General features: G+C 38.1%; 1 protein-coding gene across 2 annotated transcripts in view; it reads left to right on the top strand.

Moving 5' to 3' along the window:
- The window catches only part of LOC108711171 (copine-8), a 167737-nt gene that overhangs the window by 32034 nt on the left and 117578 nt on the right, over nt 1-18125 (top strand). Inside the window, exon 2 of one of the 2 annotated variants that reach the window (XM_041586448.1) lies at nt 5408-5489. The exons of the other annotated variant lie outside the window; for it this stretch is intronic. Coding sequence (XP_041442382.1) covers nt 5464-5489 — 26 coding nt within the window. The 5' untranslated portion in view covers nt 5408-5463. The remainder of the gene's footprint in view (nt 1-5407; nt 5490-18125) is intronic. 2 annotated transcript variants of the gene reach the window in all.

Raw genomic sequence — 18125 nt, 5'->3', positions numbered from 1 at the left:
GTTTAACAAGCTAGATTTGGATTGGATACCTGTACTCCTGCTCGCTCACTGTTACTTCCTTATTTCCCCAAATGGTATAAACCTATATCAAAAACACATTTAGCAATACTTAAAATAAGATACCTGTTTTGGCACTCGTAGGTATTTATGTACTTGTAGCAAATGGAATTTCTATAGGAATCTTGGCCGAATAAACACAATACTGAGAGTTTATAGGAGTGGCTCAAAGAGTTGTTAGTATGGTCCAATAACAATACAGAGACAGGCAAATCCACATACCCATGGTTAATTGTTTTCAAGATATCTGTGTCAAACTGAAAGGAACGCCCAGTTTATATTGCAGCTTCTCAAATAGGGAAGAAGGGTTCTTGGATTTTGTTTGCTTCTATTTTTAGTAATGATGAAACTGTGTCTGCCCACTGCAATCTATTACAGCTTTAACATAAATAGAAACACAGTACTGTAGAGAATCAATAGTATCTGCATAAGGATGAATTTATGTCTGCTTCATAGATTTTATATTTATATATATATATATATCATATATATATACATATCATGTTGCTAGTGAGTGTAGTTAATAAATACACATTTTTATTATTTCTAATTTTGTAAATGTTTTCAGAATCTTTCCTATTCATCTTTAAAGCTCTCTGGTTGCTAGATTAAGCCAGAATTTAGCAACCAGATGATCATATACATATTCAAGGCTATATGAATTATCTAATGAACCATTTATTCACTCTATTGCATGTTTGAGATCCAGTTTATAATAAAATGTTGATGTCTACCCTTGAGCAGTATGTGACATTCAGCCTCTCTGGTCCACCAGTTGGTCAGTCTTGGTCTTCATTATACTTTATATTAATTTGAAAGTTATAATCAGGTTCCTTTTTTTATCTTCATAAATAGTATGTATGCCTGTCTCCCTAATTTCTTTTTATATGGAAATGCAAAATAAGGTTTAAAAAGAAAAAAAAAATATTACATGCAAATGGGACCGGGATTTAAAATAAAACATGAGTGAACACAGAGAGCCTGAAGACGCAAAACATATTAGTCATTCTTCTGTTTTCAGAACTGTCGCTTGACTGAAGAGGTGATATGCTAATTCCACCATTGTTTGTTACTCTGTCATTGTTTGGGTAGATTATCATGTTGATTTCAAAGCACTGCTTTTGACAGAATGTCAGTCTGTAATTATTTATACCTCCGCTGTACAGGAAATGTTTGAACTTTATGAATTAACTACAACATTAACTTTGTATATTTTATATTTACAGCAGTTAGTGTTTTTCTTACATTTATCTCCACATGTATAGGATGCAGTAAATGCACAGAAAATACATGAAGTCGTTCTTGGGAATAGTGGCTTTCCATATATACTAGTCAGTGTGTATTCTAGATCAGCTAGTTGCATTCGCCTAATCCTAGTGCAATTCCAAGGGCAGTTGCCATGTTTTTTCCCAACAGGGTGATTCACTTGGCACAACTACAGCTGCAGATGATTTGCCAAAGTAGACAGAACTGTGCATGTGCTTCATCGTAAATCAGCATTTACTTACTTTGGGCTTTGGCTATCGCACATACTCAGTTTATTATACTTTGTTTCTTCTCTGGTTAAGAATCTGCACTAGGAACAACACTAAAAAACAAGTTATTAGACAGTTGAGCTGGTGCAGTTTTCTCCAAACAGGAGCACTGGCTCAGGGAAAAGGCTTGAGCAATTTACTCACTAGAGGTGCCTAACATTTTGACATGCCCCAGTGACATGCATTTTTCTTGACCCTTAAATGGGTTGTTCACCTTTTAATTAATTTTATTATGATGCAGAAAGTTCTATTCTGAGATGATTTGCAATTGGTTTTCATTTTTTATTATTTGTGGTTTTTGAGTTATTTAGCTTTTTATTTAGCAACTCTCCAGTTTCGGCAATCTGGTTGCTAGTGTCCAAATTACCCTAGCAACCATGCATTGATTTGGATAAGAGACTGAACTATGAATGGGAGAGGGCCTGAATAGAAAGATGAGTAATAAAAAGTAGCAGTAACAATTTGTAGCCTTACATTTGTTTTTAGATGGGGTCTGTGACCGCCATTTGAAAGCTGAAAAGAGTTAGAAGAAAAAGGCATAATAAAAAAAAAAAATCAAAATAAATAATGAAGACCAATTGAAAAGTTGAACCACCCCTTTAACGTAAATTTTAGGCTTTTTTCCCTTCTGAAATGCTAAAATCCATGGCTAGCATAGCTTCCACTATTATCCCACACATTATTGCCCTGCAGCTACAAAGTCCAATCCAGTCGTTTGGCATCAGAAAGGATTTACACAAGTTTAGTTACTATCAAGTAGTGATGCACCAAATCCACTTTATTGAGATTTGGCCAAATCCCAAATCTTTCATGAAGGGTTCACATGAATCCAGAACTGGAAACATCATCTGGGGCAGCTGCCGTATTAATGTGACTGGTGGTCCAGAGGCTACCAGAATTTACCATGCAATGTAATAGTTAAAAGTAGGGGAGCTGGAGGACTTCCGGGGGGCGGTCCTAAAGATGGCCGCATCTTAGCAGAGCTCCAGCGGAGAAAACAGCAATCCATAGCCATCTAAAAGGATTGCACCTCAACTGAGCCCAAACATCGCTCACTGAAGCCTGGATAAAAGGGGGTAACGATAAAAATCACCATCGAGCTCCCCCCTAAACTTGCATCCCCGGAAGAAGTGGTCGCGCACCACGAGCGTCACCAGGCCGCAACATCTAAAGGCCTGAGAAACCGGAGCGCAGTACACCCGACTCCCGCGAAGACTCGAGGCATAAAGGAAGTTGCGGCAGCATAGCAGGCATCCGGCGGGGACCCACTCGGGCAGCGCACAGAACGGGAGCGCATGTGGCAGTGGCCCAGCTGGAGTGAGACACCGCCGCTCATACAGCCAAATATAAAACCGCGCTTGTTTCTAAAGAGGCACAGCTCACACCCGGGACCAGAGAACTCCCCCCCCCAAACCTTGCTGACCTGGTGAGTGAAGCTGCCACTTTGCCAGAGAGGGAATAGAGGCCATAAGGGGATAGGAGAACAGACATACGCCGCGACAAACTTACAATACTCCGGGCACAAAGGTGGCCGCTGCCGAGTAATACACACGCGGCAAGGACCCAACTGAGCCTCAAGTAGTGCGGAAACTCACACAAAAAAAGAAAAGAAAAAAAAGCGCGAATAACCAGGCACAATACTAAGCAAGCCTGAAGGTAGCGCAATATACACCCGGGACTGAAACAAAACGCCAGCACAGCTGACTGGTTGAGTGAAACCACATCGCTATAAATATAAACAAGGCCAATAAATTGCACTGCTGCTTCCACACGCTAACCCTCTATAAAAACTGCGGGACAGCATACAGATAGAAGGCACACAGACGGGTGAACACACCCGAAAGACCTCTGCTCTACCTACTATGGCATAATGCCCTAATACCAGCCCGAGCATCTCCACTACTGCCCCAATACAGGGAAACAACAAGGGTACACCTAAAAACAACTCGCTGGATAAGAAAAACCATAGTTACAAAAGTCACCTCATTATACAGAACGATTGATCTTTCTATACCTGCATCCTATAAGTTATGGACAAATTTCTGGGACAATCCAGCACAATGTCATCGAGACAAGCAAAACTGAAACCAAAGGACAAAAAAACAACTCGAGAACCCGACTCAATGGACTCGGATGCCGAACCTAGCATGCAAACCTCATCTCAACAAATTCAAATGCAAGATCTTACACAAATCTTGGGCCCCATGTTGGATCAAAAATTGGCTATGATCAAAGACAATATTTTGGCTGGAATTAAAGACAATATCTCAGAAATACTACAACAGGTGACGAACCAAGCAACTAAAATCACGGAAGCAGAACAAAGAATCAGCACATTAGAAGACGAATTGGACATCACACAAAAAATTGTTGACACTCAACAAAAAGAAATAACCATTCTAGCCGAAAAGGTGGACGATCTGGAAAATAGAAGCAGGCGAAACAACCTCAGAATAGTAGGCATTCCAGAATCAATCAAAGGAAAAGAATTGGAAAAATTCCTCCTATGTGAACTACCAACCCTGCTGCACATGGAGACAGCTCAATCCACCTTCCACATTGAGAGATACCATAGGATGGGCCCTCCACCAACAACAACAACTAACAGACCAAGACAAGTAATATTTAAGCTACTTAACTACACTGACAAAACAAATATCCTAACGGCATACCGGAACAAGAGAGATTTACAATACGAAGGAAATCGCATCCTGATCTTTCAAGATTTTTCAGCCTCAGTAACGGCCAAAAGAAAGGAATTCTCACCAATCTGCACGGCCCTCTTCACCTCAGGGTATCGCTTTTCTTTACTATTTCCAGCGAAACTAAAAATTACAGATAAAGACAATGGACAAACCTTATTCTTCGAAGCTCCGAACCAAGCCAAAGAATATCTTGAAGGAATGACCAAAAATAAAGACACAACCTGAACTGACATAACTCTACCTGAGTCTACCATACTTAAATAGAGTTGCTGAATAACCTTGAAGTTTCCCTATCTTCTTATAAAGACGTAGAAATAGTCACATATGGGGTGGTAATGTGGAATGCTCGATATTTCTTTATCTTTCTGCTCCTATATTTCCTATTTCTTCCCCCCTTCAACTTTCCCCCCTCTCTCTCCCAACCTTTCTCCTTTCCTATCTCTCCTGCTTTTCAACACTATATGTTGATACGCTGCATTGTATATTTTTATTTGATGTTTTTGTTAATACAAAAGTTTAACTCAGCTCGACAGATGTTAGTTGATACCACTTGCTGCACAATGTTTCTTATATATAGGCCACATACAAATATACACCAAGGGTTCTGGCCTGCTCGCTGGGACAGACGGACCCACACAGAGATCTATGTCCTTACTACTGATTTCCACAAGACAGGAGTAGGTTAGTAAAATGCACAATACAGAGGAAACAGAGAGCCCTACAGTCAAGTCTAAAACCCACATCAAAATACTCTCTTGGAATGTAGGGGGACTCAACTCTCCAATTAAAAGGAGGAAAGTACTGGACAAATTGCAAAAGGAAAAGGCCCAGATAGTCCTTTTACAAGAGACTCACTGGCGTAGACAAGATAAGCAAACGCTCAAAAGTAAATGGATACAGATAGTTATAGAAGCATCACACTCAGTAAAAACGAGAGGGGTAGCGATATTAATCAATAAAGACCTTCAATGTTCCATAACTCGAACATACAAAGACAAACAAGGACGCCTATTGATAGTAGACCTCGATTTACATGGCACAAAATATACAATAGTGAACCTATATGCACCTAACGATGACAATAAACATTACTTTATGACTGTTTTGCAGAAGGTGAGCTCCTGGGGGGCAGGAAATATCATCTTGGGAGGTGACGTAAATGCGACATGGGACGATTTCATGGACAAATCAGGTAAACCCACCACTTACTCACGAACTAGAGCAAGACCCCTACATACGTTATGTGACACTTTGCAATTGTGTGACACCTATAGACACTTGTACCCCGTTACCAAAGACTACACCTTTTACTCAGGAGTTCACAAAACTCATTCAAGATTGGACTACTTATTTGTATCACAGTCTATTCTGCAATCACTATCAAAAGCCACGATAGGAAACATAGATATTTCAGATCATGCCCCAATAACGATTTGCCTAAAACTGAAAACCCCCCAGACAGGCTCATTCAATTGGAGGTTCCCAGCATATCTGAGCACCAATGCAGACTTCCAACTCTTTCTCAAAACTTGTTGGGCAAATTACATAGACGACAACATAGACCACTGGGACAATCCGCAACTACTTTGGGCGGCAGCAAAACCAGTCTTAAGAGGGCAGATTATCTCATACCTGATAAAACAGAAGAAATCATATAATGAAAAATACTCACTTTTACAAAATCGATTAACGAAACATTACAAAACTTTTAAAGAAACAAATACGGAAGAAGACAAAAACCAATACAAGGAGACGAAAGCGCTCTTTGATACTTTATTGACTGGAAGGGCATATAATACATTACATCACACAGCTAACCAATTTTACCGATATGGTAACAAATCTGGAAAACTATTGACATACATAGCAAAAAAACAATCCCGGAATACTTATATACAGAAACTAAAAACTGCAGAAGGCTGGACACAAGATCCCACCCACATAAGACAGATACTAACTGAACACTTTAAATCATTGTATAAAGCTCCAGAGGATGATCCGGTTGATGGTTTACGATTCCTCCAGGAAGCAGGTCTCACCAAACTCTCCACCCAAGACCGGGAAATACTAGATGCCCCTATAACAGATAAAGAAATATCAGATACAATCCGACATTTAAAAAATGGGAAAACACCAGGGCCGGACGGGTTAACGGCAGAATTTTACAAACTTTTACAACCAGAGATAACCCCACTTCTTAACACACTTTATACTGAAACCCTGCAAGGATATCCGCTCTCGCACGATGCAAATGTGGCTAGAATCATATTATTGCCCAAAGAAGGCAGAGACCCTACAGACCCAAAATCCTATAGACCCATTTCACTTTTAAACCAAGACTTAAAAATTTTAAACAAAATAATGGCGGACAGACTTCAACAGATACTACCTTCAATACTCACCGAAAACCAAGTAGGCTTCCTTAAACAACGGCAACCAGCCCGGGCTCTTCGACAGGCACTTACTGCTATTTATATCAATAACCTAGAAAAAAGAAAACATGGAATGTTAGTGAATTTGGACGCAGATAAAGCTTTTGACAGAATAACACATGCACATCTTTGCCGCTTATTAAAAACATTTCGGTATACACATGCTAAATCTTTTTAAAAATCTATACCTCACACCCACTACCTTTTTAACGATTAACAACACTAACTCGGATCGATTTTTAATCCATAGGGGCACTCGCCAAGGATGCCCACTATCTCCCCTTCTTTTCAATGTCGCGATTGACCCATTGTTGAGGCATATCCTTAACAGTCAATTACTACAAGGAATGAAAATAGGTAGCACAACTTTAAAAGTAAATGCATTTGCAGACGACATACTATTATATCTTAATCAACCCAAAACAGAAATACCAATACTACTGCAACTCATACAAAGGTTTGGCAAACTGGCAGGATTCCTAATAAACTTAGATAAATCGGAAGCACTACAACTTCTCCATTCGGACCCCTCAGACTGGCTCCCACACTTCCCCTTAAAAAGAACCAAGTCACATATCAAATACCTAGGGATACACTTACCATCGCATCATAAAAACACGTACGCCTTAAACATACGAAAGATAATAGACAATATTTACCAAGAAATACATCAATGGAAACATATTACTTTGACCTTTTTGGGAAGAATACACTTTATAAAGATGTTTCTCTTCCCTAAACTATTATACCCACTACAAATGCTACCATACTGCATAAAACCAACAGACCTAAAAAGAATAAACCAAACATTTAGAACCTTTATATGGAACAAGAAAAGACCCAGGATCAGTCTTTTCAAGTTACATCAACCAAAACACATGGGAGGTACCAACCTCCCGAACATTAAGGAATACAATGAAGCAGCCCTTATCCGCTATGCGGGAGATTGGATCCATCACAGAGATCTTTATACCACCGCTTCCTTAAATCAATATATGGCCGGCGCCCAATCCTTAAACTCTATACTACACCTCCCATCAAACAAGGTCCCAACGCAATTACTAACGAATCCTCTACTCCAAGACATCCACAAAACATGGCAAGTTGTTAGGAAAAAACAAAAACTCTCGCCGATTGCCTCTCCATATATTTCATGGATAGATAATGATGACTTTCCCATAGGCAGGCGCAATCCTGTTATATATATGTTATATGACATAATAGACAATAATTACACAATATATACCCACGATAAACTGAAGGAAAAATACCCATTCACCACACAACACATTTTTCTAACTCTCCAAATTCTTCATTTTGCAACCAGCACGCTTAGGAAAATTCCTGAAACTGATAAAAATAACTCCTTCAACCAAATTTGGAAAAACAAACATGCAAAACAATCTACATCACAATTATATCAAATTACAAGATCACTAATTGATACAGACAATGAACAAAGACCAGGCTTTAAATGGACAACTGACATTCCAAACACGGTCATCTCTAATATTCTCAGACAACACACCAATGTGATGCAGCTACTTCCGGTCAGTAGATATCAAGAAATGGCTCTCCAAATACTCCACAATTCCTACCTAACTCCTACTAGGAGACACAAAATGGGTACTCTGCCCTCAGACAAATGCCTCAGATGTCTATCACCTAAAGCAAATTTAATCCACACTTTATGGTCATGCCCTTCACTCACCAAATTTTGGACGGATGCAGCGGAATACGGTGCTCAGATAACTGGTAAACCCTTTCAAGCAAATTTAGAATGGGCAATGTTTAGTGAGACCACAACATACACACAATTAGGAAAATCAGATAAAATCTTGATAGGAATAGTAGCAGCAGCAGCCCGAAAGACCATTTTCCAACTCTGGCTAAATAAAGATCCTCCTTCTATACTGTTAGTAAAACAAAAAATACACTACCTTTTCCATATGGACTGGTTGGAAACCATGACCAACAGAGAACAAAACACCACAAAATTTTTCAAGAAATGGACACACTACATAGAATTGTTACCTCCACTAATCAAACACCTCACAGTACAAACATTTCAATATACCACTTGGTATGACACAGCATTATTGAAAGAAATGCCATTGGTCATGGAATCGTCCCAACGCAACGATGTACAATCACAAGGTTATCGAGAATTAAGCTGTGAACCCCCCAGGAGTCATCTAACGAATCGACTGTTATCATCCTACCTCCATACCTCTTCGAGAGGCCTTATATATTGATTATTAAACGAGCTGAAAGTTAAAGTTAATATTGTTATATAGTTAATACTACTGTCCTGAAACTATATATTTGACCTACTATGTTAACAGAACACTGCAAAACATTACTGTTTATTTTACCGCATGTATTTGTTCTGTACAACACTTTGAATAAAAACAAGTTTTAAAAAAAAAAAAGTAGGGGAGCTGTAGCTAGAAGAATTGAAGCTGATATAATAATTATTACTTGCTAAATGTTAAAGACTGTACTAGGGATGTTTATTATTAGAGATGTTTATTTACAGATGTAGAACATGACATTGGGGTTTAGTTTTTTGTCCCTGCTTATGCCAGAATTGTAATTTCTCATAAATACAATTGGTTCAATTTTGTATTTGTAAAAAGCATTGTTTTTGGGGAAAGGACATGAACATATATTTTCTGAAGTTTCATAAAACACAGTAGATACAGTAAAAGATCTGATAGCAAGCACTTTTTGTATTCCTAAAATATTCCTTTCATATGTTTTCAATCTTCTGTCTTGTTCTACAGCTAGGACACTAAGCTTTTATCTTGCTGCCTTATCTGACTTTTTAACCTATCAAGAAACCTGCACAGCTTTGTCTGACTATGCAACTGTGTACTTGTAGTCCTTTAGGTACTTCACCAACCGTCTCTCACTCTTGCTTTGTGGTTACATTGCTGTTTGTTTCTCTCCATAGCAAGAAATAGATGTGAATAATTTTTTTGATATACCTTGGATGGCAAAAATTGTAAAGATTTTATTTTGCGTACTTTATGTACACTCTTTTTTTGGGCGATAGAATAGTACACATTTATAAAAAATGACACTAATCATTCTTGCCAGATAAAAATACACTGACCATATATCAAAGTAGGAACTAATATGGTGTTGATGACAATATTTTCCTATTTTCCCTCAAAATGTCCAATCTTTAGTGTTGCAGCCACCAAAATATCCAGCTTATTCAGGGGATGACAGACAAATGCATTTTCAACTTCCCTATATATAGATAATAATTTCCCCTATATTATTCTCGAAAGCAGGTCTGCAGATCCAGTACATCTAATTTTGACAACTGATCTATTTAGAGACTGTTGGCCTCTCTGTAATCTTACTCTGGACATAGTAATGCTTATTGCATCTGGCCACTGCTGACATAAGCGTCATATTATCCCTATTGGCAATGTTTTGTATCTAATTTTAGCTAGCTTGGTACTATCTCTATAGACTTTTATAAATAATTTTCCTCATTTGTCATTTTATTGACAAGAAGATCTGTCAGATAAGAATGATACCTTTTGTGGTTTCTAAATATGAAGCAGGGATCAATAGTACATGGTGTATCCTGCACATCCTAGCAAATTTCACAGCAGTCACAACAGCAGATCTTAGGATTGCCCTCAATGTATCATAAAGCAATTGCTCTAAATTTAACTCCAAAAGCTACCATAAATCAGAAGTGTCACTCGGTGAGGTATGAGCATCTCACAATGCTTATAAAATGTATTAGCCCGAAAAAAGGAATCAAATAGTACATTTGAGAATTTCAGTTACATTTAAGAAATACATTTTCCAAGTATAGATGGACAACAGATTTGCAGATGGGATAGTGCATTGCTAAGTTACAATTGTTCATGGGAGCCATACAAATGTATCTGTGTGTGTTTTCAAAGGATCAGGAGCACCATGTAACATTTCGGGGCACATTTTCGAATGTTTTTTTTGGCTACTTCGATCATCGAATTGGCTACATCGACCTTCGACTACGACTTTGAATCGAATGATTCGAACTAAAAATCGTTTGACGATTTGACCATTCGATAGTCGAAGTACTGTCTCTTTAAAAAAAACTTTGACCCCCTACATCGCCACCTAAAACCTACCGAAGTGCAATGTTAGCCTATGGGGAAGGTCCCCATAGGCTTTCTAATGTTTTTCTGGTCGAAGAAAAATCGAACTATTTGCGGTAAATCCTTCGACTTCGAAGTCAAAGGATTTACATTCAGCAGTCGAATATCGAACGTTAATTAACCCTCGATATTCGACCCTATGTAAGTCTGCCCCTTCAATTTAAATAAACCACTCTAGACCTGATGTACAGTATATCTGCCTGAACAACCCTTTAAAGTAAAACCTACCACAATTCGAGAAGAATGGTGCTCATCACATTTCAAAACTTTGTTGCTTTGTTTTATGTTAGAAAATGTAGTTGATTACGGTCTAATATGGACTGCACATGTTAATATTAGCTCTCTGTTGCACAGTATGTTTGGTATAAAATAGCCTAATTTTGTGATAAAATTTGAAATGTAGACACATAAGAAAATGTTGCTTTTGATAATGGTGACCAATAAATGTGGTCATTACACTGGTCAGTGTGCTAGGCCCCACCAGGGATCCAGTCTTTGTCCATCTGCTGAAAGACCAGATCATGGCATGTAAAGGCTAGTGAGGTTTGATTCAAAAAATCAAAAAGAGCAATAAGGTTGAACACAATTGTTAACTGCAGCAGTAAAATAGCTGATTATCCACAACAAATATTTATGCAGAGTTTTCTTTCTGTATATAAATGTAATTAAAAAAATAAGCTTTTTTTTGTGGCATAAACCATTTTTTTTGGATGCCAAATATCCTCTGTCACTGTATTAAATTAACACTGTGTTTAGTGATCACATAACCCATTCAGTACAGATATCTAAACACAGTTGTTCTAAGGTTTTACTATTAGGCCAGAGTAATTCCTAAAATTACTTCACTAATTTATACCTGTAGTCAATGGGACTATTTGAGTCAGCAATGAATTTATGCCTTAAAATGCGGTGTATGATGCTGTCAAACCGTTTTTCTTTTAAAGCAACAGTAACGTCAAAAAATAAGTGTTTTATAGTAATGAAAATATAATGCAGTGATGCCTTACACTACTATTGTTTATATAAATAAGCTGCTGTGTAGCAATGGGGGCAGCCATTCAAAGGAGAAAAGGCGCAGGTTACACAGCAGATAACAAATAAGCTCTGTCTGACTTATGGTGTTATCTGTTATCCATTAGTTAACCTGTGCCATATAGCCATTTTTCAATTTCCACCATTGCTACACAGCAGCTTGTTTATATGAACTATAGTAGTGTTTCTGAAGAAAACAGATCAGTTTTTAAAAGTGCAAGGCAACAGTACAAGATATTTTCATTACATTTTTTGGTGTTACTGTTCCTTTAACTGACATCATTTTTCCACTCGGAGACACATTTGCACATAGCAATTGCAATACTTATAAAATACTTTACACATCTGACCATGGTGTTAAAGTGGAGACGTTTAGCTGTCTTTTATCACTTTTTTTTAACACTTTTATAAATATGCTCCTTTTTGTTCAGGTGGTAACAGGCATCTCAGATTTGAATCTCCTCCATGTATCCTTGTCTAGATTTTGTTAGCCGTCCAGTCTTGCACAACAGTGTTTGATCGCCTTATTCCTTCAGGATGCAGATTCTGTTTGCAGATACCCCAACCGTTGCCCAGTAGCAGACCCACAGATTACTCCTTCTTTATCAGGGTGTTTACCTCCACGTAGTCCATTGAAATTAGAATCACTGTGACCTAGGGGTGCCTTCTTGTAACCTAGAGTTGGACCATATCTTTTTATATTTATCTCTTAAAAATGTGGATAAAACATACACATTTTAACACCAAGGAAACAACCTCTCTACCAAATAATTTGCACATTTCTGGAGAAAGATTTCCAACAAAGTCCTGCCTCATTTACTAATCAAGCACTGTCACTGCACACCTTCTGCCAGCTGTAATCTCTTGGAAAACAAACTGTATGCTGTGCAATTATGCTTTTTATCATGCTGCTCGCACAGTACAGTAAGTGCCCTTTACCAGCATTGATCGTTTTAAGTGTTGGGAAGACCAACACGTTGAATTTTGAAAATTGCCTCCTGTTTCTCAGATGCCAGAAAAAGAATTTGCGTTCTTCGGATCAGGCGATATCCATCATTCATCTTTCTTTGCCCTTAGTAGAAAATTCACAACAATATCTTTTGGAATGAGTTGGGCAGTGGAGTATTAAACAAGTTGCCTTAAGCTTTTACATTGATTGTCTATGTCATATATGTAAGTCATTTTCTATTTGACAAAAAATGTTCTGCTTATTTCACAGCAAACCTGATGCGTTACATCTTGTTTTGAGTTGAATGCAAGAATATTTATCACTGTATTTAGGGAAAATGCTTATTGTTGATTTACACGGTGTTTTCTTCCGCTTACATAAATATTTTTTGCTTCTGAATCTAGTATTAATTTTTATCGAGCAGAAGTGCTTGAACAACACTTGATCTCATATATTTTTGTATCGCATTTAGGATTGAAACAGTAGAGATTTATGCTTATTAAACCCTTTGATTGATATTGGTAGTTGCATAAGTTCTTTCCATGTGGCCAGGCTTTTAGAAACAACGCATCTGTCAAGATCCATTGGAGATACATGCCTAGTGCTCCAGGCTATCTATATAGCTGTCTCTTTGTTTCGAACATCATATAATATTTATAATTCTATTTGAGGCTGAGACAAATGTAACCACTGCGCTAAATTGCTACTCATAAAATATAACATATCACTTTTTGTATGCTTAAATGCAGAATAAGATTTGTTTAATTAGCAAGCCTTTTAATAATAAAATAAAAAAGCAGTTTTCATTTTTGCACATAGGTACTTTTATTTCTACAATGCAATATGAAATCACTGATGGAATGATGCTGTAGCTACTAAATAGTTAATGAAAAGCTATGTGTAAACCTATGGAATTACAACTTATAATTACATTTTGGAAGATCAATTTTATGCTAAGTATGTTCCATCTTAGAGAAGATAAAGATCATTTAGGGAAAAAATGTTAAAATCCTGAGGAAGTCTCCCCTCTGTGCAAAGAATGTTTGCATTACTTGTGTACTCACTGAAAAGGGCCGCCCCTGGGATAGTACGATTCACAGTGCACACAAACATACCAACAAACCATACTTGTTAGGTCACATGAGCCAATTAACAGACAGAGTTCTGTCTTTTGCTTCAACACTTCTTCCTGTTACAGTTAGAGTTGTAGTATTTCTGGTCAGGTGATCTCTGAGACAGCACACAGACCATCATGAAATGGGGGTTCAAGGCAAGAGATGTAAAAGGGCAAGACTTACTTAAATATATATTCCAGTTTGGTAACATTCTTTAATATGCCACTTTATATGATGTAAACTGTTGCTTACGTGTTCATTTTGGGGGTATAGTTTTCCTTTAAGCTACCTTTCTTATAGCCTGGTGTTGGGAGGGTGAGCTAATGCTTAAAGTACCATTTCTTGTACCGTTTGCTTTCTGGGTTGTAGGTTAGCATCTCCTATACTATGTGCTGTTTGTGCAGTGTGACAGAGAATGCACTAGAAACCATTATTTATACTGACTGGTACATAGCTGAAAATGTACAGTGCCTTCTCCTGTACTATAGAGCAGATGTGTGCTCAGAGATAACCTCCTGGATTATAGAGCTCTTCCCTAATTGCAAAACGATGTTCAAATATTTTATGGTGAAAGACCACCAATGGGATTATTGCTGATGTATTTTTGCACTTCCTTAAATGCTTCACTGCATTAAGATACATGTAAAAACCAGATTGCTTACAAATTACTGTAGCTAACTCATAATCAGAGTCTAAATAATAGTTAATTCGAATTTGTGGTTTTGGCATTGACCTTGACTGTAGAAAGGTCACCACCTTCACAATAAAAGATTTCTATTCTCTTAATTCCTATTTGCTATATGTTTCACTTTCTTGTTTCTTGCACACTTATAATCTTTCACTCCAAATAAAATAACTTTGCATTATAAATGTGAAAAATACTATGGGACAAGTTATATATACAGTGTGTGTAAATATATATTAAAGAATATCAATACATATACATTTTGTGGTTGTTGGGCAGATGCAGGCATGTTTAGTTTTAGATCTTGAGTAATGAGTTAGCAGATCCTTGCACTGGTGACAGTGATACTGAAGCCTTTCTAGACTGCCCCATGAGGTTAATATTTCATTCATCCATGGAGAGAAACCTTATCAATTCAGCCTATGCTTTTTATTAGAAGGCCTACACCTGCCACAGCATTGATTGCTCAGTTTATTTCTATCATCAGCAGCATGGATTGATTTATCAATTGCCATTTGACACTGTATGTAGATGATAACCACACATCACTTTTTAAGAATAGCATTTAGTTTTTATATTCTGGAATTCATTTTCCAGTGTTTTGTTGGTAAATTATTATTAACCCATTTTTCCTTACTGTTTACCAGAGTCGTTTGAAGACCTTTAGGTCACTTGAGTTAATAGAGATTTAGATGTGTATTCAACTATTTGGGCTCCTTAAAGGACCACATTTAGGGAACTATATATTTTTTGAGGAAAAGTATGGCTGAAAGATTCTTCTTCAAAAACTTTTAGGTTAAGTCAAGCATGCTACATGCTAATAATAATTTGGCTACCAGAGATCCCTGTTGCCTTTGGAATCTTTAGATGTTTCCTCATCAGAGTGTATCAGTGTGAAATAACCAGTCCTGTCATGCTATAAGGCTATAATTCTGACAATCCATTTATTATTTTACAGTGTTTATGGATAATTTAGCATAATTAAATAATATCTGATGATCGTTCTTAAAACTGGGACCATGGGGCAACTAATCCACCCAAATGAATCTAGTCATAGGTAGGAGCCCCCTACTCCTCTTTACGAAATTGTTGAAATGTAGAAGGGTGCTTTGCAGGTTCAACAGACGGCATATTCAGCTGGAGTCATGTTAGCCTTGCATTTCAATGCAGATCCAACAACATAAATCATTTAAACTGCATAGACCTTTTAGAGGTGCTCTGTTCTAGATAAGGCACAGTCTGTTTCAGCATAGCAGTAGGATTTTGTATTCGTTTCATGTACCATAACACTATATTGCTTTAAAGGAGAACAAAACCCTACCCATCCTGAGACTCTCCTTCACCCCCCACCAAGCTCCCTCCCTGCAAGAGCTATTCGGCTTAGAAGTCTCCCTGTCTGCTGACCTGCAATAAATCAGCAGAGTAGCGCAGCGGAGTTCCATCTTCTCTCCGTCTTCCAATCTTCTTCTGTCAGTTGCCATTACGGATCTTGTGGGAGCATGCGTAGTAGAAGCTGATTCAGGACATAGATTAAACTGTGCATGCTCCCAAGATCCATGTAGCTGTCCTAACAGAAGAAGGGGAAGATGGTCCCTTTAAATGCTGCTGTGCAACTCTTGAGATTTATTGCAGGTCAACACAGGCAGACTGCTGAAAAGAATCAAGGCTGTGGGGAGAGAGCGAAATAGAGTTGTGTATGGGTTTAGTTCTCCTTTAATGTGTTTATTTTGAATATGGCTTATGTGGACCTCCATTTTTTAAGTTAATATTGGTTACTAAGTTATATTAGGCCTTCTTCTATGTCTGCCTATTTGTATTTAGTAGTAGTACATGTCTACAATTAAGAAACTGTACTATACTTTAACACATTTTGGGTTTTTTCTATGTTTTTCCAAATGTTGTAATATTTTATGCTTTACCAGGGGGAAGTCCACTATGTGGCTTGTATAGATTAAAAACCAATTCACACAATGCCACAGCTGTCAGCAAAATAAACTACTTGGTGCTCACCTAAATAGATATAGCCAGTATTATTTGCTCTGAGGAGAGAATACTACGTGATTGCAAAATGTCAGCTGTCTCAGTAAAGATAGTAAATCCTAGAGTTCTGTCTATATAGACCAAAAGTCCACAGTACAATGCAAAATTTTCAAAGCATCACACTTAAAATATATGGTTTTCTGTGAGCAATTTACTTTTAGGGACAGAAATGCACCTAAAATAAATTTCTCACAGAAAGCCATATATTTGGTTTTTTTGTTACTGTTCTTTAACATGTTTGAATAATTAGAAAACAATTTGATGAAATAAATTCTTGATAGATTTTACAAACACATAAAAGAGCAGTGGATAATTGACAAAGGTGTTGAGAGACACAGTTGTGCCCTTCCTTTTGCTTTACATAGAGCCCCTAGCCCCCTACAGACTCTTTCATTGTGCTGATTTGTTTGAATGATGAAACCTGCTGAGCACCAAGGTCAGCTGCTCTTTCATGCAGCACCATAGCAGATCCAATACTACTAATTGCTCATGTCTTTGACGTGTAACGGAATTGGTCAGCTTTTCTGGAAAATTTTATGAGCCGATTTTGTGCTCATCTAGCATTCCAGAGTACAATTAACTTCCAATTTAAAGCCGTAGTTTTGGCTGAAAAAATAAGCCCCCTTCTGCTTTATCTTTTATTTTGTTGATACATGATTTTACAGAACGATAAATCTCCTCTTCTTCGGGGCGACTAATCTCCCCAAACTGCCTTCCTGCCGGCTGGAATGAAAATCGCCGGCGGGATGGCACTAAGAGCGATTCGTTTTTTGAAGTTGCCGGTGATTTTCCTTCTAGCCGGCGGGAAGGCAGTTCAAGGAGATTACTCGCTCCGAAGAAGAGGAGATTTGTCGCCGGGCGACTAATTGCCCTGAATTTGCCCGTGTGTCTCTGCCCTTAAGGGCAATGGGACACTGGGAGATTAATCGCTAGTGATAAATCTCTGCTTCTGCAGGCGACTAATCTCCTCGGTAAAAGCTTTCCCCTAGACAATAATGTCAATCACTGGTGGTAAGTCGCTTCAGTCTCCCAAAATCGCTTGAAGTTGCTACAAGAGCAAACAATTCACATTATTGCCCATGGGAAAGCTTTTACTGGAGATTACAGGAGATTAGTTGCCCACAGAAGCAGAGATGTATCACTGGTGATTAATTTCCTGGTTTGCCATTGCCCTAAGGGCAGAAACACATAGGAAGATTCGGGGGGTTTTAGTGCCCCGCGACTAAACGCCTCTTCTAAGCTCCCTGAAAAGCCTTCCCGCCAGCTAGAAAGTATCGCACTCGGAGCGCTTCGTTTTCCGAAGTCGCCCGAAGTTTCCATGTCAGGCATCTTCGGGCGATTTCGGAAAACAAAGCTCTACAACTGCCATCCCGCGGACGATTTACATTCTAGTCAGCGGGAAGGCT

This window comes from Xenopus laevis, chromosome 3L (assembly GCF_017654675.1).
Source record: "Xenopus laevis strain J_2021 chromosome 3L, Xenopus_laevis_v10.1, whole genome shotgun sequence".
NCBI classification, from domain to species: domain Eukaryota; kingdom Metazoa; phylum Chordata; class Amphibia; order Anura; family Pipidae; genus Xenopus; species Xenopus laevis.
The sequence above is the reverse complement of the archived record's forward strand: the minus strand, read 5'-3'. Positions and strand labels throughout refer to the sequence as shown.